The following is a 24407-nucleotide window of genomic DNA, read 5'->3' on the forward strand; positions in this document are numbered from 1 at the left end:
AGGAAACTTTCTGTTGTCTGAAAAGTAAGCCATAATGCACACGACTGTCTGTGTGCATTATACAGGGAGTAATTATTCAATTTTTTAATGAACTGCGTGGCTGGCGAAACTGAAGTTGTTAAGTGACATGGAGTGCACTTTATCTTAAAATAAACACCTTTTTGTTCCTCAGTTACGGATTTAATACAAAGTGACCCCTGCGAAGATCACACTGTCCTGGATCAGCCCTGGAGGAGTACAAGTTGTAGAAATTTGGAATGCTCAAAGATGCTAATGTGTGATACCTACACTAATTATGGATGGTACAGATTTAAGAGGTAATTAGAAGATCAATTTTAGATGCATTATTAAATTAAAAGGCGATCTTTTTCGTTATTTTTTCCCATAGGGTATTCCACAATGTCAAAACCTGTTGCCCATCCAAAATTGTCATTACGAAGTGTGCTGTCTTTTTGAAGTGTTGTAGTCATTTTCTGCTCCTCTGGAACCTGCTGGTCATATCAAAGAGCAACTAAGAACCCACCATATCACTTGGTGCCTGGCATCACAGACCAGTTAATTTTAGAGTCCTTCGTTGATATTGCTTACCACGAGCTGCTGTGGTGGGTGCCAAACCCTGTACTCCAAGCACTTGCATAGATCTTCACTTTAGTAGCCCAGTGGGATAACTTCCTTCCTATTCCCAGCCGTATTGTTATGATTACTGCACCATTCAACCTGCCCGTTGGTCTGTCGCTTAATACATACTTTTAATTAAGAGTTTGACTCTAATCTCTGTTTCAGTTCTGGCGGATGGAAAATGTCAGAGTCAGTAGTTCCAACACATCGCTGCTCCGCTTATTCCAGTGCCTGGTTACAAGGTATGTTTGAATGTTGTAACATCAGGTTGGCACTTTTCACATTATTTACAACTTTCACTATTTATAAATCTACTTTCAGGTTCTCATCCGGACAGACTTGAGGGGGAAGTGAAAAGAACAGTTTGTATTAACTGGAATGGAAACCCCTGCTATTGGGTGCATGAGATAAAGGTCAAAAACTGTACCAGTTTCTTCGTTTATGAATTGAAGTCATTATTCTACTGCTCAGCTTACTGCACAGGTAGATTACATGTTTGGAATTGACTGCAAAGTTGACACTAAGTACTCTTTATCTCCGACAGTATTAAAAATGAAGTCTTTCATCTTTTTAAATCGAAATGCTAACAGAAATAAGCAATACTTAAAACAAACTGAACTATTTACTGAAACTAAAGGGTATTGAGGCTCTGTGTTTTGATTATGGGAAGCCAAAAGACGAATCTAGTCAAATAAGAATAAGACTAATGGATTGAAACGTTAATACTTTCAGAATTTAAGAATTAAAATGGAAATATCAATAATGAATAGCTGTCAGTTTTTAGACATTCTATTATAACAGCTAAATGCTCCAGATCTTCAAAGTGTTAATAATGGATGTCTGTTTTTACGATTGAGAAGTCATAATGGGTTTCTAGGACTGACTTACACCCAGGTTGCTAATAATGCAATATTTTTTGTACATAGACAAGGGAAATCCTGAAAATGTGTCCAAATTTTTAAGCATTGCCACCTTTGGCAATTGTTTTGAGAATAGGTTGAAAAACTGAAACCAAGAAATCAAAAACAAATTGCTGTGATAATGCACTGGTAACAGCAATTAATGTTTACACTAAATTCAACATGTAGAATTGTTACTGAAAATTTTCTTTAAAAATCCTTTTATTTCTTATTGTAATTTAAGCAAGTCTGCAGATGGCATCAAAACTGGTGGTTAAGAAGAAGATTATCTGTGTTCAACAGGACCTTGTTTGGATGTGTTAAGGAATGGCAAATTAAATGGAGTTTAATTTAGATAAATGTGAAGTGATGTATTTTGATAAGCTAATTCAGGGCTGAACTTGTACAATTGATGGTAGAGTCCTACGGAGTTCCGCTGAACAAAGAGACTTTGGTGTATAGATTATTAGTTCCGAAACATTGAGTCACAGGTAGACAGGTAGTGGGAAAGGTCTCTCATACGCTTGCCTTTATTAGACAATGCATTAGTATCGGAGTTGGGGTGTCACATTGCATCTGTACAGAACATTCCTCAAACGTCTTCTGGAATATTGCGCTAAATTCTACTCCCCCAGCCAAAGGGAAAATGTTGTTAAACGTGAAAGAGCGTAGAAAAAAAATACAAGAATGTTGCCAGGATTATTGGGTTGGACTATAGGAGATGCTGAATAAGCTGTGGCGATTTTTCTTGGTGTGTGGAGGCTGAAGGGTGACCTGAAGAGGTTTATAAAATCATGAGGGGCATGAATAGGGTGAATTGCCAAGGTCTTCTTTCCCCAGGATAGGGAAGTCCAAATGTAAAGGGCAGTGATTTAAAGTGAGAAGAGATGGATTTAAAAGGGACTTGTAGGGCAATGTTTGCACATGCTGTAGAACTCAATGACTCTCTGAGTGAAAACATCTCATCCAGGACGATGGCAGGAAAATTTATTTTCTATGATGGCTGGAGGTTGATTTCTTGGTCAAAAGACGCTCAGACTGAGAGATTCTTAACAGAAAATCTTGTTCGGCCTTGTCCAGGTAACACGTTTCTAGCAGTCATTTAGGCCCGGCCTAGGCACACCATCCTGAGTCTTTGGATACATAATAAACAATCCAATATGTCGACGATAGTCCTTGAGATTCACAGTGTTGAAATAAGTCAGAAACATGTCAAAGTACAAGATAAAGAGGCAGACAGTGGAGAACAAGAAGGAGAAGGCAGTTAAGCCGGTGAGGCAGTAACAGAATCGATAACCACAGTGAATGGGAGCTGGAACACTCAGGAGAAAGAGGTAGTTTCTTTTTCTTTACATCGCTGGCTGGGTCAGCATTTACTCCCATCCCTAATTGCTCAGAGGAAGGTTAAGAATCACCCTCAGTGCTTTGCGTACGGGGTCACATGAAGGCCACACTAGGGAAGATGATAGGTTTCCTTCCCTAAAGTACATGAGCAGAAGAGGTGTAATATTCTGACAATCAATCTACCCTGCCAGCGTTTGAAGCTGCGTACCCATCATTAGGTAAGTTTCTGAAGTAATAGTGTGTCAATAACGCCTCAAGGCGATTGCCTCCTCAAGGACACGATGCTGGTAAGTGAATGATATGGAGTGAGCAGTGAACACTATGTAGACGTGTGGAGGACTGAGGAAAATGTAATAAACGAAACAGCATGATAGTTCAATATTTATACTAGGATGTCCACAAATTGTGGGCCTGGGTTAGGCAAAGACTCATAGAGATGCATCGCACTGAAACAGAGCATTTCGTCCAACTTGTTCATGCCGACCAGATATTCTAAGTTAATATATTTCCATTTGCCTGTACTTGGCCCATGTCCCTCTAAACCTTTCCTATTCATATACCCATCCAGATGCCACTTAAATGCTGTAATTGTACCAATCTCCACCACTTCTTCTGCCAGCTCAGTCCATACACACACCGCCTTCTGTGTGAAAACGTTGCCCCTTAGGTCCCTGTTATTTTTTTACACCTGTCATGTAAAACCTATGTCCACTAGTTCTGGATTCGCCCAGCCCAGAGAAAACAACTAGTCTGTTTACCTTGTCTGTGCTTGTCATGATTTTATGAATCTCCATAAGGTTACCTCTCAGCCTCCGATGCTCCAGGGAAAATAGCCCCAGCCTCTTCAGTCTCCCCGACAGCTCATTCCTCCAAACCTGGCAACGTCCTTCTAAATCTTTTCTGAGCCCTTTCAAGTTTCATAACATTCTTCCTAAAGGACAGAGAGCAAAATTGTGCACAATATTCCAAAACTGACCAAACCAATGTCCTGTACAGTGGCAACATGACCTTCCAACTCCTATACTTAATGCACTGATCAATAAAAACATACGCCTTCTTCACTCTCCTATCGACGTGAGACTCCACTTTCAAGGAACTATGAACCTGCACTGCAAGGTGTCTTTGTTCAGCAACGCTCTCGAGGACTTTACCATCACGTTACATTTATCAGTCATTAAAATGTTATCATGTGGGCACTGAGGGGAGGGGATGCAGTGAATCATGATGACTTAGATTAGATTACTTACAGTGTGGAAACAGGCCCTTTGGCCCAACAAGTCCACACCGACCCGCCGAAGCGAAACCCACACATACCCCTACATTTGGCCCTTACCTAACACTATGGGCAATTTAGCATGGCCAATTCACCTAACCTGCACATCTTTGGACTGTGGGAGGAAACAGGAGCACCCGGAGGAAACCCACGCAGACACGGGGAGAATGTGCAAACTCCTCACAGTCAGTCACCTGAGGTGGGAATTGAACCCGGGTTTCTGGCGCTGTGAGGCAGCAGTGCTAACCACTGTGCCACCGTGCCGCCTTAATAGACTGGTTGAAGGTTCTGGGATAGAATGATGCAGTGCACATTATTCACTGACGGATCTGAACAACATGTGACATAATGTTGTACTGGACCATTCCCTGAAAACTCTTGCCAAACAAAGAATGTTCTGAACTTACCCTTATGCTGTACTCTTGTATGTTATCTTATTTTGATTGTGATTCCAGAGGGTTAATATGATAATAGATTAAGATGGAATTGCATGCTTGAAGGCAGTTTGGAAAGGATGACTTACTAAGAGTGAGATGACTGAGGAAAGTGGTGTGGTGTGTGTTACGACATGGGACAAACCCTCTGCTAATTTAAACCCAACATACAGAGAAGCTCACCTCACGTCACAATCTGTTAAATTCCAAGAGACAAAGAAGTATCCCAAAGGTCACTATTTAAAGTAAAAATTAAGAATTTTATTCTTTAAGTCCACAAGAGAACATTAAACAACAATTTACAACTTCCTCTTAAACCTACCTTTTACTTCCCCTTTACAATACTGGTGCAATAAAAACCTCGATAAAGACTTTTAAAAAAAGCAAATTTCAAAACCAGCCAGCTGCCGAATCTTCTTTTTGTATCTTCCTCTGCAGTCTGTCCTCTGTTGTCTTTCCTTCAGTATTCTGCTTCAAAGATCTTTCATGTGAGCAGGTAGCTTTAGGAGAGGTATTTGACTAGCAGCCTATATTTGTTGGTTTTCCTGGGATTTGTCCCCCTAATTGTTCAATATGTCTAGTTTTACACCCCAAAACATCAGATAATTTCATTAGTTTGATGTCATCCCAAACAGTGAAATTCAAATTCGATTGGATTTTGGTTTCTTAGGCATAATTTAAATTGATTACCCGAATTCGAATTTGTTTTTGTTCCATGGCAACACGACTCTAGCTATTTGTTTCGACGTTTTTATCTTGTTTGGACAATCTTGTGCTTTGAGTCAGTCCTTGCTAGTTTCCTCTCTCTCTTAAACGTACAGTACACCTCTACACTTTCGTAACAAGTGACTGATGGCATTTGCAAGTATTGGTAGTAATGAATTGTATGTAATGACTGAAAAGATACCCAAGTATCGATGGAGGCAAGAGGGATATCGTGTAAAGTGAAATGATAGTGCCATCTAGAGACTAGTTCGTAAAGTGCAAAAACGATGAGGAGTTGTTTGTATATATTTGCTTAAAAACGATTTGGCCAGAGTGAAGCAAGGGCAGCTCCAGTGGCCTAGGTGCAGCTCCAGTGGCCTAGTGGATAAGGCACTGGCCTCCTAAGCCAGGGATTGTGGGTTCAAGTCCCATCTGGGGTGTCTGACTCTTCCTTGTGTGTCCTTAATCTGCTGGGGCGGCACGGTGGCACAGTGGTTAGCACTGCTGCCTCACAGCGCCAGGGACCTGCGTTCAATTCCCGCCTCAGGCGACTGACTGTGGAGTTTGCACATTCTCCCCGTGTCTGCGTGGGTTTCCTCGGGGTGCTCCGGTTTCCTCCCACAGTCCAAAGATGTGCGGGTCAGGTGAATTGGCCATGCTAAATTGCCCGTAGTGTTAGGTAAGGGATATATGTAGGGGTATGGGTGGGTTGCGCTTCGGCGGGTCGGTGTGGACTTGTTGGGCCGAAGGGCCTGTTTCCACACTGTAAGTAATCTAATCTAGCAGATGCTTTCAGGTAAATCCCTCTCTGATTAGTGGGATGTGTTCAAAATGGAAATATGGAGAGAACAGGACCAACATGATCTGACAAACAAAACAAAAATTGGGACCGACAAATCCTGTGAACTCTGGATACCAGGGAAATACTGCATTAGATTGAGAGGAAAAAGAAGGATTATATCAGATATCAAAAGTTCAAAACAACGTGAGCCCAAAAAACGTTTAGAATGTGCAAGAGCAAACTTAAAAGAGTAGTTATTTTAACAAGCACATTCTTAAGGACAAAAGGGAATGATTAGAGCCCATTAAGGACCACAGTGGTAATTAGTATCTGAAGCTAGAGAAAATAGGTAGGGTTCTGAATGAACACTTTGTGTTAGTGTTCTTGAGTGAAAGGGACATTGTAAATATCGAAATCTGGGAGAAGATCTGTGACACAATCAAACAAATTAGCAATGACTTTTCAGAGGTTTTGAGTGTTTTGGCTGGCTTAAAGGAGAGAAATCTTTGGACCAGTTAAAACGTAGATGGTTGAATGAGGCACGGCTGGAAATAGCAGGGCTGCTTGCAAAAATGTTCAGTTCAACTCTGTACACAAATCTTCTGTGCTCCAGTGAAAAAGATCTCAGCCTATACAGCCTCTCCTTCTTAGTCATTTTTCCAAATTAGACTCCATCTGCCGCTCTTCAGCCCATTGACCCATTTGGTCAAGAGCTCTTTGTGATGTGAGATAATCTTCTTTACCGACCACTGTGCCATGAACCCTTTTGTCATTCACGAATTTATGAACCATGAATTCTATATTATCATCTCCATCGTTTATAAAAATGACAAACAAAAGTGGACTCAGCAGTGTTACGATGTTGAAAGCATGTATCATCACTTTAAGATAAGATGGATACATTGTCCCAGATAAATTAGTGTCTTTCTTTGTCTATGTGGGTGGACACAAGTTGGTCATGTTTGTCTAGGACAAGCCAGAGAAATGCGTGCGAATTCCTGGAGGCCCCACACTCAACCCAGAACTCCATTAACAAACAGGCAGAATTAGACACCATAAAGCAATCACTGAGAAACAAAAACGAAAGTTATACCACTCACTTCAGCAAATCGAGGCACATGAATAGCAAGCATCCAGAACACCAACGCTTCACCGGAGATGCATTGGTGATGTTACTTTGTTTGCTGAGAAAACGTCTGCAAACACGCTTACCAGCTCATCCAGAAAGTAACAACCACATCTACCCTGAATTCTTTAGTCATGCATTCAACTGTACTCTGCTCCTATTTCCACTATCATAGGCACAGGGAATTATCCTGAGATTACAACACGAGAGGATCAATTTTTTAAAATTTCTACCTAAGTCCCTGACTTCCCTTTGCAGGACCTTATCTCTCTTGCTGCCTCTGTTGTTTGTGCCAGTATGGACCTCATCCTTTGGCTGCACACTCTCCCCGTTCAGAATGTCGGGTAACTGCTTAGAGACATCTATGATCTGGCAGAATGAAGGAAACGAACCATAACACTCGCGGCCACAAAAATGGCTTTTTGTGTCTCCGACTGTAGAATCCCCCAGCATTGTCGTTCGCTGACACTTCAACCCTTCCTGCTATACAGCAGAATCATTGTGGTACCCCAGATCAGGTTGCAACTGTCATTTCCTCTGAAAGCCACATCTGCACTGTCTGCCTTTCCTGGTGCTCACTGATCAATCTCTCTGAAACCTCAAAGTGACTAAACTCCTATGCACAAAACTTTCTGCTTCCTGTACTCTCTTCATTGAATACAACTGCTGTTCGAAATGATCCATGCAGCCTGAGAGGAGCTGCAGGTGAACACACTTCATATTTTTGGTGTTTAGCATTTACTGAGTATGAAGATCGAATGTAGTAAACTGTGGGGTGTGTACTGCAGTAAATAAAATGTAGCAACAGCAAGGTGTGGTGGCAAGTTAACTGCAGGACGTGCCATGCAGTCCATTTGGACATCTGATTTTGACGCAATTGCACGAGGGAATGCTGAATCAGCACAATGTCTGTCGACAGAGCATGCCAGGCATTCGGGAAATGTAACTGAGACCCTGAGAGATGTGGACATGGACTTCGAGAGGAATGCAACTTGAGAACAGTGATGGCAGGAATGTGTATTTTGCAGTGTCAGAAAGACAGGGACTAGTGATTTACAGATATTGAATTTACTGCTAGAATGCAGTGGACTGAGGCAGAATGGATTCTTCTCCGTAATTTCCTTTGGGATCACACAATGACATCAGTGGTTCAACAAGACAGCTCACCCACAAATTCTCAAAGTCGAACAAAGCACAGGCAAGGAAAGCGATTTGAGCCGATGCAGCCTACGTTCATTTTTTTTAAAGACTATATGTGATGTTATTTCATACTTTGTAAACCGGAGTTTAACCAGTTTTGTTGATCTTAAACCAAAATGCCTCTTCTGTGTTTATCCTTCACTCTAGATCCTAATACAGTACCAATCCAACTGCCTGAAGAACCTATAGAGCAGGCGTCACTTATGCCGACCGGAACTGCAACCTCAGGTAAAGGTTAAACTGGATCCATATACTTAAGTCAATAACTGTGAGTCAGCATACACAGTCAACAAGAGGTCGGTGTGGTAATGACTGTCTGAAACGGTTCATTATTGAAGGAACCAGAATTATTGAGCAATGATTCCTTGTTGCAATTGTGACGATGCTGCTATTTTTTAAAAATTACATTAATTTTGGGGTTCTTTGACGAGAGATTGTAAATGTTGAGCTGCCGAAGTTTCTACTGAGTGCTGTCAAAGTCGATTATCTGAGAGGACTTTAAGATTGTTTTAAAACAGATGTAACAATGGAAGTGAAGTGACCAGTTCTCTTAGATCAGGCTATTTAGTTTGTTTTTAGCTGCAGCAGTGAAGAACTGTTTGGGTCCTAGAAGGGTTGGAGCAAGAACGTGACAAGAGGATAGAAATGCCAATTGTGTTTTTTTTTTGACGATTGAGTAATCATCAGCAGAAGTATTCCAGGATTGAGAAGGAATCGGACATTTAAACATTAACGTTAAAAGCCACTGTAATGAACAGTTACAGTTAGGCAGTTAAATAATTTCAATTCTGTAAACTTTTCCAGTCGTTTTAAATTATACCAATTCTGTCTTTCTTTTACTATATTTCAAGCACAGTGCAAAATAAAAAAGCGTGTGTTGCTGGAAACACACAGCAGATCCGACAGCATCTGAGGAGCAGGACAATCAAACGTTTCGGGCAAATACCCTTCATCAGGATTCCAGCATCTGCAGTCCTCATTTTCTCCATAAATAAAGTGTATCCTCATTTAAGACAGATAGTTTGCAATAGGAATACAATGACTGGCACTTGCATATCAAATGAGAAAAGATTATGGACTCAGCTGATGCCTGCATAGATTTTGAGGGGGTCGTCTGGTTCATAGCAGACCATGGAAGTGACTCGAAAAATGTAACTTCGCACCTTAGAGAGTTGGGACATGTAGTTTGAGAGGAATGCAATGGCATAGCTGACAAGAGTGATGACAAGAATGTGAGAGGCACAGCGTTCGTTTACAGGGACTGTGGTGATCTACCGATATTCAATTTCGTGCTAGGATAGCCTCCATTTAGGCAGAGTGCATTATTCTCCACGAGTTTGAGTGGTACAGCACAATGACCACAACGGTTCAACAAAGGAGCTCATCACTACATTCTCAAACCCAACGAAGGACAGGAAATAAAAGTTAGTTCAAACAGTGCAGTGCATCTCCCACGAAAGATTAAAATATCTTGAATGTTATTTCACATTTCCTGAACCAGATATGAGCCAGTTTAATTGATCTGAAATCTAAAATATCTCTGCTGTGTTTATCCTTTGCTTCAGATCCAGACACAACATCAGTTTATTCACCTGAGAAACAATCAACTGTAGAATCTTTTCAGCAGGCATCACCGACGCCCACAGGAACTGCAATGTCAGGTATAAGTCAAATTGAGTACATTAAATAACTGTGAGTGATGGCACACAGTCAACAGGAGGTAGGTGATGTCGAAACTCACGAGAATAGTTAGTTAATGAAGTAGACGGAATTATTGAGTAATGATTCCTTAATGGAATTGTGGCAATGCTGTCACATTAAAATTGTTATTATTCCCTGGGTTGTTTTGAAAAGACAGTAAAGTCTGAGTCACTAAAGTGTCTATTGGAGGTGTCCTCAATCAGTAAATGAAAAGTCTTTTCGTTTTATTATTGAAACAGGTCTATGAATGGAAGTGAAGTAGCCAGTTAGACAATAGACAATAGAAGTAATGAGTTCTCCCCGACCAGACTTTTTGTTTTAGCTGGAGCAGTGTGATGCTGTTTGGGTTCAGGAAGAGTAGAAGCTTCATAAGACTATAAGACATAGGAGCAGAAACTAGGCCAGTATTCCCATCGGGTCTGCTCTGCCATTCAAACTTGTCTGATAAGTTTCTCAGTTCCATTCTCCTGCTTATTCCCGGTAGCTCTTGATTCTCTTGAATAATCAAGAATCTATTTCATTTTTAAATATACTCAATGATCTGGCCTCCACAGCTTTCTGTGGCAATGAATTAAGCTTCAGTAAATCACGACTAACTGGCACTTTCTCTGAAATCTCTCTACATGTTGGACGGCATGAAAGAAACTCTGTCTGAATTTACCTTTTTGACAAGATGTGTGTTTATGGGATGATGCCATATTGGAACAAACAATTAGTAATGGGTACTATATCTATGATTCAGTTCAGTTTTCCGATAGTTAAGTTATTTTACATTATTCTTTCTCTTCTTTGTATTTTAAGTATAGTAAATTGTTTTGCTTAACATCAAACGGTTTGTGCAGTGGCATTACATTTAGAACATCCACTTCACGTTTCTCTTTAATATAAGAAAACGTTAGATTTGAAGATACATTCTTGAAGCGTTTTCAGGGGGTCTAGTCTGGTCCTTAACAGAGTAAAATGTGGGAACGTTTCAGCACTGTTATTTCTCCATTGTTTGACTTGAGTCAAAAAGTGCAGAAAATTTCATAGCACAAAGGAATGTCAGAAGGCATTTTGTTATGGACTAAGCCAAACCACTCAAAACATTTTTTTAAAGCAGGCAGCTCAGACCATAACTTTGCAATTTGTATCGAAAAGTGTACAGTGAAAATTACCCAGATTAAACTCGCCAGGTTGATTACTATATTTTAAAATAGACAAAAATCCACTCATAAAATTACACAATGAAACACAAAGAGCAGAATAAAGAAACCCTGCAGAACTCAACCTATCCAACTGACTTAATTATGTGGGTTCCGATTATACAAAATAGTCCCAGCAAGCAAACTCCCAATAAGTAAGGCAGTAATGGACTGTGGTCGTAAATGATTAAACTCAATGAAATGTATATGCACCAGCAAAGATATTGTGTTCTGCTAATAGGATAAAACAAACGGATATTAAAAATCAGGCTTTATTTGTGTATTGATGGTTCTGTTTTGTGAGGGCGAGTTGTGGCAATACCATGACTTTAAGAGGTGGACTATGTTCTGTTTTGTTTTGAAGAGAGATTTTAAAAACAGAGGTACCAAGCTCTCCATTTGAAACTAATGACGTAAACAGCTCGAGAGGCCGTGAGATTTTTCTTAAAAGTTAGAATATTAGGGGCAGCCATAATGGATGGGATCATGCTCCCCTAAGAGCCAGGATTTTTAAAATTTTAGTGTGTTCAGTACTAGTTACACGGGTGTTGAAAGTGCATTTCAAAGCTGCAGTACATTGCTCCTTGTTACCCTTTTCGCCATCTTATTCTCTTGATAGGTTTTGTTCCTTGCTGATTTAAGAAGTGCATGTTTGAAAACCTATTTGACTGCATTCCTCTTTCCAACGGGTGTGTTTATGGACTGTTACTGCATTGTAACGCTATCCTTAGGCAGTTAAACAATTTATACTTTTGTTCAGTTTTCCAATAGCATAAGGTCATACCGATTCCGTCTTTCTTTTATTATATTTTTAAAAGAATGTACGAGTAAAATGTGTTTTGATTTAAGACTGGTTGTTTGACCAATCTAATTGCATCCATCACACAACGCTTGGCATTTGTATTTAAAAATAAGAAAATATTAGTGTCTAGGCTATCTGCTTTAGATCTTTTGAAGTGATTTGGTCTGGTTCATCAGAGAAGTTCGTGACTGTGACTCAGATAATATAAATTAGTGCAATAGAGAAGTCGGGCATGGGCTTTGAGAGTGATGCAATGTAATAGCCGAGAAGAGTGATCACATAAATGTGAGAGTCACGGTGTCCGACGTACAGAGAAAATCGTGATTATCAGATACTCAATTTAGATACAATCCATTGAAGCAGAGTTGATTCCTCTCCCTGATTTCGAGTGGTACAGCATAATGACATCAGTGGCTCAATAAGGCAGCTCACCACCAGATTCTCAAAGGCAACGAATGATGGGCAAAAATGCATGGTTCATCTGACACAGGCTCCATTCAAAGAAAACTTACAAAAAAAAGATATGTAATGTTATTTCATATTTCCTGAAACAGGTTTTTAACCAGTTGTGTTAATCTGAAATCTAAAATGTCTCTTTCATTTTCTTTCAATCCTGACACAGAATCAGCTGATTTGCTTGAGGAACAATCAACTACAGAATCTTTTCAGCAGGCGTCACTTACGCCTACAGGAACTGCGACCTCAGGTACTAGTCAAATTGGGTTCATTTATTGAATTCAATAACTGTGATTAATGGTCTACGGTCAACAATAGGTAGATGTGGTAATGACTGACTGGAATGGTTAGTTACTGATAGTCATTATTCATTAATGATTCTTTGATGCATTTTTAACCATGTTGTCATGTTCGATAAACTTTGTTGTTTTGGGTTTTATTTTGAAGAGAGGAAACTAACATTTCAACGCTTCCGTTGCCAACAATGTGTCTGAGAAAAATGCATATTCTACAATAGCTCATTTAACACTTTGAAAGGATCCTAGTACATGTAGCAGGACAACAGAGCATAGCTGGGCGGCACTGTGGCACAGCACCGGAGACCCAGGTTCATTTCCCGCCTCAGGCGACTGACTTTGCACATTCTCCCCGTATCAGCGTGTGTTTCCTCCCACAGTCCAAAGATGCGCAGGTTAGGTGAATTGGCCATGCTAAATTGCCCATAGTGTTAGGTAAGGGGTAAATGTAGGGGAATGGGTGGGTTGCGCTTTGGCGGGTGGCTGTGGACTTGTTGGGCTGAAGGGCCTCTTTCCACACTATAACTCATCTAAGATAACTGCTGATGCGGTGTTGCGCCTTTAAGGAAGGAAGTGGGAGGCGTTCAGTGACGAGAATAAAAAAAAACTGTACTGGATTGTATTAGTGAATGTTTGTGTGCTGAATGTCAAAGCAATGTATATCACTACATGTATTGTGGTGTAATTATAGGACAAGACAAAAGGTTTTTAAAAGTAAGGCCATCTTTGTATATTGAGGGTTCATTTTTTTTGTGAGGGATAGTTGAGGCAATATCAATGTCGTTAACAGGAGTAAGTTGTCATGTTTTCTTTTGAAGAGAGATTTTAAAACGGAGATATCAAGTTATGTATTTGAATTCAGTAATGTAAACAGCTTGTGAGCCCTTGCGGTCTTTTTAAAAGTTGAAATATTGAAAGAGCCTGATTGAGTGGATCAAATTCTCCTCGAGCCAATGTTTTCAATTTGAGTTTTCCCAGGAGCAGTTGCTGGGATTTTGAAGCTTTATTTCAAATTTGCACGACTTTCTTCATTAAGCTTTCATTCTCAGCGTTTTCTCTTCATGTTTGTTTTCCTTGTGGACTAGACAATTGCATGGGTCTAACAATCTATTTGACTGAATATTTCTTTACAATGGTTGTGTTTATGGAACATTCCAAATGAACATATTCTGTGTGCAGTTAAATAATTTATAATTGGGTGATACGTTTTCCAGTAGTTTTAAGTTATTCCGATTCTGTCTTTCTTTGATTGCATTTTAAATATACTGTATGAATAAAGTATGTTTTGATTCAAGACTGGTAGTTTGACAAATCGAATTGCATCCAGAACACAACGCCTAGCAGTTGATTAAAATAAGGGAAGATTAGGGTCGAGACTATCTATTTCACATATTTTGAGTGACTTAGGTCTTTATAATAACAAAAGAACGTGATAGTGACTCAGAAAATGGCGAAGTGAAGCGTGGACTTTGCGAGCAACGTACTGGAATAGCTGTGAAGAGTGATCACATGACTGTGAGAGTCACAGTGTCCGAAATACATAGACCGTAGTGATTTACAGATATTCAATTTACTGCTTGGACGTAATCCATTGAGGCAGACTGGATTCCTTTTCCTGATTTCGAGTGGTATAGCACAATGAAATCATTGTGTAACAAGGCAGCTCACCACCAGATTCTCAAAAACAACTAAGTGACAGGTTATGGATTCTGGTTCAACCAAAGGATCATGTGCCACAAGCTATTAAGAAAAAAAGAAATCGAAAGCTATTTTATAATTCCAGAACCAGGTGTGAACCAGTTGAATTTTTTTCTGAAATTAAAAGGGAATAGGGATAAGCCCGAGAATTACAGGCCAGTTAGTCTTACTTCGGTGGTAGGCAAAGTAATGGAAAGTGTACTGAGGGATAGGATTTCTGAGTATCTGGAAAGACACTGCTTGATTAGGGACAGCCAGCACGGATTTGTGAGGGGTAGGCCTTGCCTTACGAGTCTTATTGAATTCTTTGAGGTGACCAAGCATGTGGATGAGGGTAGAGCAGTGGATGTAGAGTACATGGATTTCAGTAAGGCATTTGATAATGTTCCCCACGGTAGGATTATGCATCAAGTCAGCAGGCATGGGATAGTGGGAAATTTGGCCAGTTGGATAGAGAACTGGCTAACTGGTCGAAGTCAGACAGTGGTGATAGATGGTAAATATTCATCCTGGAGCCCAGTTACAAGTGGAGTTCCGCAGGGATCAGTTCTGGGTTCTCTGCTGTTTGTAATTTTTATTAATGACTTGGAAGAGGGAGCCGAAGGGTAGGTCAGTAAATTTGTAGATAATACTAAGATTGGTGGAGTTGTGGATAGTGAGGAGGGCTGTTGTCAGCTGCAAAGGGACTTAGATAAGATACAGAGCTGGGCTGAGGAGTGGCAGATGCAATTCAACCTTGTCAAGTGTGAGGTTGTCCATTTTGGAAGGACAAAAAAGAATGCAGAATGCAGGGTGAACAGTAGGGTTCTTAATAACGCAGAGGAGCAGAAGGATCTTGGGGTCTATGTTCATAGCTCTTTGAAAGTTGCCACTCAGGTGGATAGAGCTTGTAAGAAGGCCTATGGTGAATTAGTGTTCATTAGCAGAGGGATTGAATTCAAGAGTCGTGAGGTGATGTTGCAGCTGTACTGGACCTTGGTAAGGTCACATTTGGAGAACTGTGTGCAATTCTGGTCGCCTCACTTTGGAAAGATGTGGAAGTCTTGGAGGGGGTGCAGAAGAGATTTACTAGGATGTTGCCTGGAATGGAGAATTGGTCGTACAAGAATAGATTGAGAGTGCTAGGCCTTTTCTCATTGGAACGGTGAAGGATGATGGGTGATTGATAGAGGTTTATAAGATGATGAGGGGAATAGATAGAGTAGACAGTCAAAGAATTTTTCCCTGGGTACAACAGAGTGTTGCAAGGGGACATAAATTTAATGTGAAGGGTGCAAGGTATCGGGGGATGTCAGCGGTAGGTTCTTTACCCAGAGAGTGGTGGGGGCATGGAATGCGCTGCCTCTGGGAGTGGCAGAGTCAGAATCATTGGTGACAGTTAAGTGGAAATTGGATAGGGACATGGATAGGTGCTTAATCTAGGACAAATGTTCGTGGGTTGAAGGGCCTGTACTGTGCTGTATTGTTCTATGTTCCATGTTCTATGTTCTAAAATGTTTCTTTTGTGTTTATCCTTCGCTTCAGATCCAGGCACAAAATCAACTCATTCGCCTGTGCAACAGTCAACTGGAGAATCTTTTCAGCAGGTGTCATTTATGCCCACAGCTACTGCAATGTCAGGTAGAAGTCAAATTGTGTTCATTTATTAAATTCAAAAACAGTGAGTAATAATATACGTTAAACAAGAGGTAGGTGTGATAGTGACTGTCTGAAATGGTTTGTTATTGAAGGAGCTGGAATTATTGAGTAATGATTACTTGATGAAATTGCGACGAATCTGTCACTATAAAACGTTTTCATTGTTTTGGATTATTTTTTGACGAGAGATTACAAGTGTTGTGGTGCCGAATTGTCTATTGAATTTGGCCTGAGTCAATAATTTACGGGGACTTCAGGTTTGTTTTAAAACAGATGGAACAATGGACGTGGAGTGACCGGTTCTCCGAGATCAGGTTTCTCTACTTAGTTTTCAGCTGCAGCAGCAAATAGGTGTTTGGCTCCCAGAAGGTTTGCAGCTTCAGTGTACGATTTCCTAACTGTGACTTTAGCTGAAGTCTCTCTTCATGTTGAATGGCATGTGTAAATCTTTGCCTGAATTTATGTTTTTGGCAAGGCGATCATTTATGGGATATTACGAGACTGGAACAGATAATTAGTAATGGACACTGTATCCGTGGTTCGATTCAGTTTCCCAAATGCCAAGTTATTCTAAATTCCTCTTTCTTTTGTTTCTATTTTAGTGATTGCCTTTTTAAAAATTGTGTTTTGCTCATCAGCGAGTGGTTTGATCAGTTGCAACACATCTGGACTACCCACTTCACGTTAACCTTTAAAATAAGAAAAGCTTGTGGCTGAGGCTACCTTCTTAAAATATTTGGATAGAGTCTGATCTGGTCCATAATACAGTAAAATGTGTGAGTTTTTCAGCTTGTGTGATGTTTCCACTCAGTGCCTTGTTTGGAAATGGGCAGAAAATTTCAGAGCACAGAGGAATGTCAGAAGGCATTTGACAATCTGTAAGCTGGAATCCCAATGTTAACCAGCTTTAATAAGGCAAAGCCTTTCAAAGTGGCTGTTGATGCGGGCAAAGTGGCTGTCGGTGCTGCAGTCTTGCAAGAACGTGTCCAGAGGTTAGAAAGACCAATTGTGTATTTTTGTCCAACGATTGAATGATCATTAGCAGAAGTATTTCAGGATTGAGAAGGAATCTAACATTTCAGCAATAATGTTATCAGTAATGTATCTGAGACAATTGCATATTCTGCTAATCGCACCTTAAATATTTTGGGAGAATTTAAGGATAAAAATTCCAGGTCATTTAGTTTGAGCTTCTTCTTGCAGTCTTTTAATTCCAAATTGATACACATTACATAATTGCCCGTGCATTGTTACGACTTTAATGAAAGGAAAAGGGAGGTGTTCAATGGTGGGGAAAAAGTCTGTCACTGCACTGTGTTCATGGCTATTTGCATGCTTAATACCAATGAAATATAATTGTACCTGCATAAGTGTAGTGATGTACTAATCGGGTAAGACTAAAGTTTATTAAAAAAAAACCTGTCTTTGTATATTGATTGTTCATGTTTTGGAAGGGAAGTTATCGTAAGACTATGACTTTAGGAGGTGCAATGTGTTCTGTTTTCTTTAAAAGAAAGCTTCTAAAATGGAGTACTAAGCTCAATATTCGAAAATAGTTAACAGCTTGTGAGACCTTGAGGCTCTCCTTCTAATACTGGAATGTTATTGGCCAGATCAAGCTCCCCACGAGGCAAGATTTCCAGTTTCAGTTTTTTTTCAGAAACACATGCTGCGGTCGTAAGCTACGTTTCAAAGCTGCAGTATATTTCTCATTGCTACCGCCTTCCTCGGCCTTTTCTCTTGTTTTATTTTCTCTTGTGGATTGGAGAAGTGCATGCCCGACATTCTGTTTTACATAACTTATCTTCATAACGGGTGTGTTTATGGAACGTTACTGTATTGAACAATTACAGTTAGGCAGTTAAATAACTTATACTTCTGTCAAGCTGTCCAATCGTTTTAAGTATCACAATTACATCTTTCTTTTATTGTATTCCAAGTGTAATGTAGAATAACGTGTGTTTTCATTGAAGACAGGTAGTTTGCTTTAGGTTGCAACGCCTGGCACTTGCCTTTAAAATAAGAAACGATTGGGTTCATATATTTTGCGGTTGTTTGGTCTGGTTCATACTAATAAGCCGTGAATGTGACTGGAAAACTGTAACTTAACCGCTTAGAGAATTGGAAAATGGAGTTGTACAGGAATGTAATGGAATAGCTGAGAACAGTGGTCACATGAATGTGTCAGCCACTGTGTCTGTACACAGGGACTGTGGTGACTTACAGATGTGCAATTTAGTGCTAGGAGACATTTCATGGAGGAATGGTGCATTCCTCTTTCTGCATTTGAGTGGAACACCACAATGACATCAGCGGTTCAACAATCAGCACGCTACCACCTTTGCAAAGGCAACAAAGGACGCACAATAAAAGCCAGTTCAACCAGTGCAGCCTACAACCTATAACATTCAAGATTTAGATATATATAAATCTTGAATGTTATTTCATATTTCCTGAATAAGGTATGAATCAGTTGAATTAATCCAAAATCCAAAAAAATCGATTCTGTGTTTATGCTTTCCTTCAGATTCAGACACAGCATCAACTTATTGGCCTGAGGAACAATCATCAAGAGAATCTTTTGAGCAGGCGTCACATATACCCACAGGAACTGGAACCGCAGGTATAAGTCAAATTGGGTTCATTTATTCAATTCAGTGGTGCACATGCAACACATGGGACGTGAGGTTGTGACTGACTGGAATAGTTAGTTGTTTTATTACATCTAATTATTGGGTAATGATTCCTTGATGGAATTCTGGCGATGCTTTAAAAGTATTATTTTCTTCTGGGTTTTATTTGAAGAGAGCTTGTAAAGGCTGAAGCTCTGCAGCGTGTACGGGAGCTGGCCTCAATCAGTAAATGAAAAGTCTTTTAGGTTTTTGTTCGAACAGTTCAAAGAATAGAAATGCAGTGGCCAATTCTCCCAGATCAGATCTATGGTTCGAATTAGCTTTCCAATCGCTACCTTATTCTAAATTCCTCTTTCTTTTGTTTCAATTTTAACTGCTATCTTTAAATAAATTGTATTTTGCTTATAATCGATTGGTTTGATCAATTGCATCACATCAGGAACACCCACTTCACGTTTACATTTAAAATAAGAAAAGGTTATGGTTGAGGCTACCTTAAAATATTTTGATATAGTCTGGTATGGTTGATGATACGGGAAAATATGCGAGTTTATCAGCAGTGTGAGCTTTCTACAGAGTGAATTCTTTGGAAAGTTGCAGACAACTTCACGGCACAGTGGGATTTCAGAAAGCATTTGACAGCCTGAAAACTGGAATCCCAATGTTAGCCAGTTTAAAGTGCCAACCCTTTCAAGGTGGCTATCGATGTGGGTAATGTGGCTGTCGGTGCTGGACTCTTGCAAGAATGTGACCAGAGTTTAGAAAGATCATTTGTGTATTTTTTTCCAACGATGGAATAATCATCAGCAGAAGTATTCCAGGATTGAGAAGGAATCTAACATTTCAACATTACCGTTAACTTTATTGTGTCTGAGACGATTCTGTTAATAGCGCCTGAATTTGTTTGGGAGCATTTAAGGATAAAAAAATCCAGATCATTTAGTTTGAGCTTCTTCTTGCAGCCATTAAATTCCAAAATGACACAACGCAATTGCCGGGCATTGTTGCGACATTCATGAAGGAAGATGGAGGTGTTCAGTGACGGGGAAAACGTCTGCACTGCACTCTGTTAGTGACGTTAGTTACATTGTCCCAGATACATTAGTGTGTTTCTTTGTCTATGTGGGTGGACACAAGTTGATCATGTTTGTCTAGGACAAGCCAGAGAAATGCGTGCGAATTCCTGGAGGCCTCACACTCAACCCAGAACTCCATTAACAAACAGGCAGAATTAGACACCATAAAGCAATAACTGAGAAACAAAAACGGAAGTTATACCACTAACCTCAGAAAAGCGGGACACATGAATAGCAAGCATGACAGAACACCAACGCTTCACCGGAGATGCATTGGTGATGTTACTTTGTTTGCTGAGAAAACGTCTGCAAACAAGCGTACCAGCTCATCCAGAAAGTAACAACCACATCTACCCTGAATTCTTTAGTCATGCGTTCAAATGTACTCTGTTCCTATTTCCACTATCATAGGCACAGGGAATTATCCTGAGATTACAACACGAGAGGATCAATTTGTTTAAAAATTTCTACATCAGTCCCTGACTTCCCTTTGCAGGACCTTATCTCTCTTGCTGCTTCTGCTGTTTGTGCCAACATGGACCTCATCCTTTGGCTGCACACTCTCCCCGTTCAGAATGTCGGGTAACTGCTTAGAGACATCTATGATCAGGCAGAATGAACGAAACGAACCATAACACTCGCGGCCACAAAAATGGTTTTTTGTGTCTCCGACTGTAGAACCCCATCATTGTCGTTCGCTGACACTTCAACCCTTCCTGCTATACAGCAGAATCATTGTGGTACCCCAGATCAGGTTGCAACTGTCACTTCCTCTGAAAGCCACATCTGCACTGTCTGCCTTTCCTGGTGCTCACTGATCAATCTCTCTGAAACCTCAAAGTGACTAAACTCCTATGCACAAAACTTTCTGCTTTCCGTACTCTCTTCATTGAGTCCAACTGCTGTTCGAAATGATCCATGCAGCCTGAGAGGAGCTGCAGGTGAACACACTTCATATTTTTGGTGTTTAGCATTTACTGAGTATGAAGATTGAATGTAGTAAACTGTGGGGTGTGTACTGCAGTAAATAAAATGTAGCAACAACAAGGTGTGGTGGCAAGTTAACTGCAGGACGTGCCATGCAGTCCATTTGGACATCTGATTTTGATGCAATTGCACGAGGGAATGCTGAATCAGCACAATGTCTGTCGACAGAGCATGCCAGGAATTCGGGAAATGTAACTGAGACCCTGAGAGATGTGGACATGGACTTCGAGAGGAATGCAATTGAGAACAGTGATGGCAGGAATGTGTATTTTGCAGTGTCAGAAAGACAGGGACTAGTGATTTACAGATATTGAAATTACTGCTAGAATGCAGTGGACTGAGGCAGAGGGGATTCTTCTCCGTAATTTCCTTTGGGACCGCACAATGACATCAGTGGTTCAACAAGACAGCTCACCCACAAATTCTCAAAGTCGAACAAAGGACAGGCAATGAAAGCTATTTGAGACGATGCAGCCTACGTTCATTTTTTAAAAAGACTATATGTGATGTTATTTTCAACTTTGTAAACCGGAGTTTAACCAGTTTTGTTGATCTTAAACCAAAATGCCTCTTCTGTGTTTATCCTTCACTCTAGATCCTAATACAGTACCAATACAATTGCCTGAAGAACCTATGGAGCAGGCGTCACTTCTGCCCACCGCAACTGCAACCTCAGGTAAAGGTCAAACTGGATCCATCTACGTAAGTCAATAACTGTGAGTCAGTATACACGGTCAACAAGAGGTGGGTGTGGTACTGACTATCTGAAACGGTTCATTATTGAAGGAACCAGAATTATTGAGCAATGATTCCTTGATGCAATTGTGACGATGCTGTTATTTTAAAAAGATTACATTAATTTTGGGGTGCTTTGACGAGAGATTGTAAATGTTGAGCTGCCAAAGTTTCTACTGAGTGTGGTCGAAGTCGATTATCTGAGAGGACTTTAGGTTTGTTTTAAAACAGTTGTAACAATGGAAGTGAAGTGACCAGTTCTCTTAGATCAGGCTATTTAGTTTGTTTTTAGCGGCAGCAGTGAAGAACTGTTTGGGTCCTAGAAGGGTTGGAGCAAGAACGTGACAAGAGGATAGAAATGCCAGTTGTGTTTTTTTTTTGACGATTGAGTAATCATCAGCAGAAGTATTCCAGGATTGAGAAGGAATCGGACATTTAAACATTAACGTTAAAAGCCACTGTAATGAACAGTTACAGTTAGGCAGTTAAATAATTTCAATTCTGTAAACTTTTCCAGTCGTTTTAAATTATACCAAATCTGTGTTTCTTTTACTATATTTCAAGCACAGTGCAAAATAAAACGCGTGTGTTGCTGGAAACGCACAGCAGATCCGACAGCATCTGAGGAGCAGGACAATCAAACGTTTCGGGCAAATACCCTTCATCAGGATTCCAGCATCTGCAGTCCTCATTTTCTCCATAAATAAAGTGTATCCTCATTTAAGACAGATAGTTTGCAATAGGAATACAATGACTGGCACTTGCATATCAAATGAGAAAAGATTATGGTCTCAGCTGATGCCTGCATAGATTTTGAGGGGGTCGTCTGGTTCATAGCAGACCATGGAAGTGACTCGAAAAATGTAACTTCGCACCTTAGAGAGTTGGGACATGTAGTTTGAGAGGAATGCAATGGCATAGCTGACAAGAGTGATGACAAGAATGTGAGAGGCACAGCGTTCGTTTACAGGGACTGTGGTGATCTACCGATATTCAATTTCGTGCTAGGATAGCCTCCATTTAGGCAGAGTGCATTATTCTCCACGAGTTTGAGTGGTACAGCACAATGACCACAACGGTTCAACAAAGGAGCTCATCACCACATTCTCAAACCCAACGAAGGACAGGAAATAAAAGTTAGTTCAAACAGTGCAGTGCATGTCCCACGAAAGATTAAAATATCTTGAATGTTATTTCACATTTCCTGAACCAGATATGGGCCAGTTTAATTGATCTGAAATCTAAAATATCTTTCTGTGTTTATCCTTTGCTTCAGATCCAGACACAACATCAGTTTATTCACCTGAGAAACAATCAACTGTAGAATCTTTTCAGCAGGCATCACCGACGCCCACAGGAACTGCAATGTCAGGTATAAGTCAAATTGAGTACATTAAATAACTGTGAGTGATGGCACACAGTCAACAGGAGGTAAGTGATGTCGAGACTCACTAGAATAGTTAGTTAATGAAGTAGACGGAATTATTGAGTAATGATTCCTTAATGGAATTGTGGCAATGCTGTCACATTGAAATTGTTATTATTTCCTGGGTTGTTTTGAAAAGACAGTAAAGTCTGAGTCACTAAAGTGTCTATTGGAGGTGGCCTCAATCAGTAAATGAAAAGTCTTTTCGTTTTATTATTGAAACAGGTCTATGAATGGAAGTGAAGTAGACAGTTAGACAATAGACAATAGAAGTAATGCGTTCTTCCCGACCAGACTTTTTGTTTTAGCTGGAGCAGTGTGATGCTGTTTGGGTTCAGAAAGAGTAGAAGCTTCATAAGACTATAAGACAAAGGAGCAGAAACTTGGCCAGTATTCCCTTCGGGTCTGCTCTGCCATTCAAACTTGTCTGATAAGTTTCTCAATTCCATTCTCCTGCTTATTCCTGGTAGCTCTTGATTCTCTTGAATAATCAAGAATCTATTTCATTTTTAAATATACTCAATGATCTGGCCTCCACAGCTTTCTGTGGCAATGAATTAAGCTTCAGTAAATCACGACTAACTGGCACATTCTCTGAAATCTCTCTACATGTTGGACGGCATGAAAGAAACTCTGTCTGAATTTACCTTTTTGACAAGATGTGTGTTTATGGGATGATGCCATATTGGAACAAACAATTAGTAATGGGTACTATATCTATGATTCAGTTCAGTTTTCCGATAGTTAAGTTATTTTACATTATTCTTTCTCTTCTTTGTATTTTAAGTATAGTAAATTGTTTTGCTTAACATCAAACGGTTTGTGCAGTGGCATTACATTTAGAACATTCACTTCACGTTTCTCTTTAAAATAAGAAAACGTTAGGTTTGAGGATACCTTCTTGAAGCGTTTTGAGGGGGTCTAGTCTGGTCCTTAACAGTAAAATGTGGGAATGTTTCAGCACTGTCATTTCTCCACTGTTTGACTTGAGTCAAAAAGAAAATTTCATAGCACAAAGGAATGTCATAAGGCATTTTGTTATGGACTAAGCCAAACCACTCAAAACATTTTTTTAAAGACGGCAGCTCAGACCATAACTTTGCAATTTGTATAGAAAAGTGTACAGTGAAAATTACCCAGATTAAACTCGCCAGGCTGACTACAATATTTTAAAATAGACAAAAATCCACTCATAAAATTACACAATGAAACACAAAGAACAGAATAATGGATCCCTGCAGAACACAACCTATCCAACTGACTTAATTATGTGGGTTCCGATTAAACAAAATAGTCCCAGTAAGCAAACTCCCAATAAGTAAAGCAATAATGGACTGTGGTCGTAAATGATTAAACTCAATGAAATGTATATGCACCAGCATATATATTGTGGTC

At 40.0% G+C, this 24407-nt stretch overlaps 1 protein-coding gene and 1 non-coding gene across 2 annotated transcripts in view; both read left to right on the top strand.

The window, feature by feature from the left end:
- Positions 1–24407, top strand: part of LOC132805590 (serine-rich adhesin for platelets-like) — a 110782-nt gene that overhangs the window by 18702 nt on the left and 67673 nt on the right. The window contains exons 6-15 of the mRNA XM_060820724.1: positions 173–317; positions 784–860; positions 940–1101; positions 8528–8608; positions 9946–10041; positions 12690–12773; positions 16042–16137; positions 18683–18778; positions 21447–21527; positions 22863–22958. Of these exons, the coding sequence (XP_060676707.1) occupies positions 173–317; positions 784–860; positions 940–1101; positions 8528–8608; positions 9946–10041; positions 12690–12773; positions 16042–16137; positions 18683–18778; positions 21447–21527; positions 22863–22958 (1014 nt within the window). The remainder of the gene's footprint in view (positions 1–172; positions 318–783; positions 861–939; positions 1102–8527; positions 8609–9945; positions 10042–12689; positions 12774–16041; positions 16138–18682; positions 18779–21446; positions 21528–22862; positions 22959–24407) is intronic.
- trnar-ccu (transfer RNA arginine (anticodon CCU)) lies at positions 5641–5713 on the top strand. Its single transcript has one exon. It is a non-coding gene; the product is annotated as a tRNA-Arg (tRNA).

Source organism: Hemiscyllium ocellatum, chromosome 50 (genome assembly GCF_020745735.1).
Source record: "Hemiscyllium ocellatum isolate sHemOce1 chromosome 50, sHemOce1.pat.X.cur, whole genome shotgun sequence".
Taxonomy (NCBI): Eukaryota; Metazoa; Chordata; class Chondrichthyes; order Orectolobiformes; family Hemiscylliidae; genus Hemiscyllium; species Hemiscyllium ocellatum.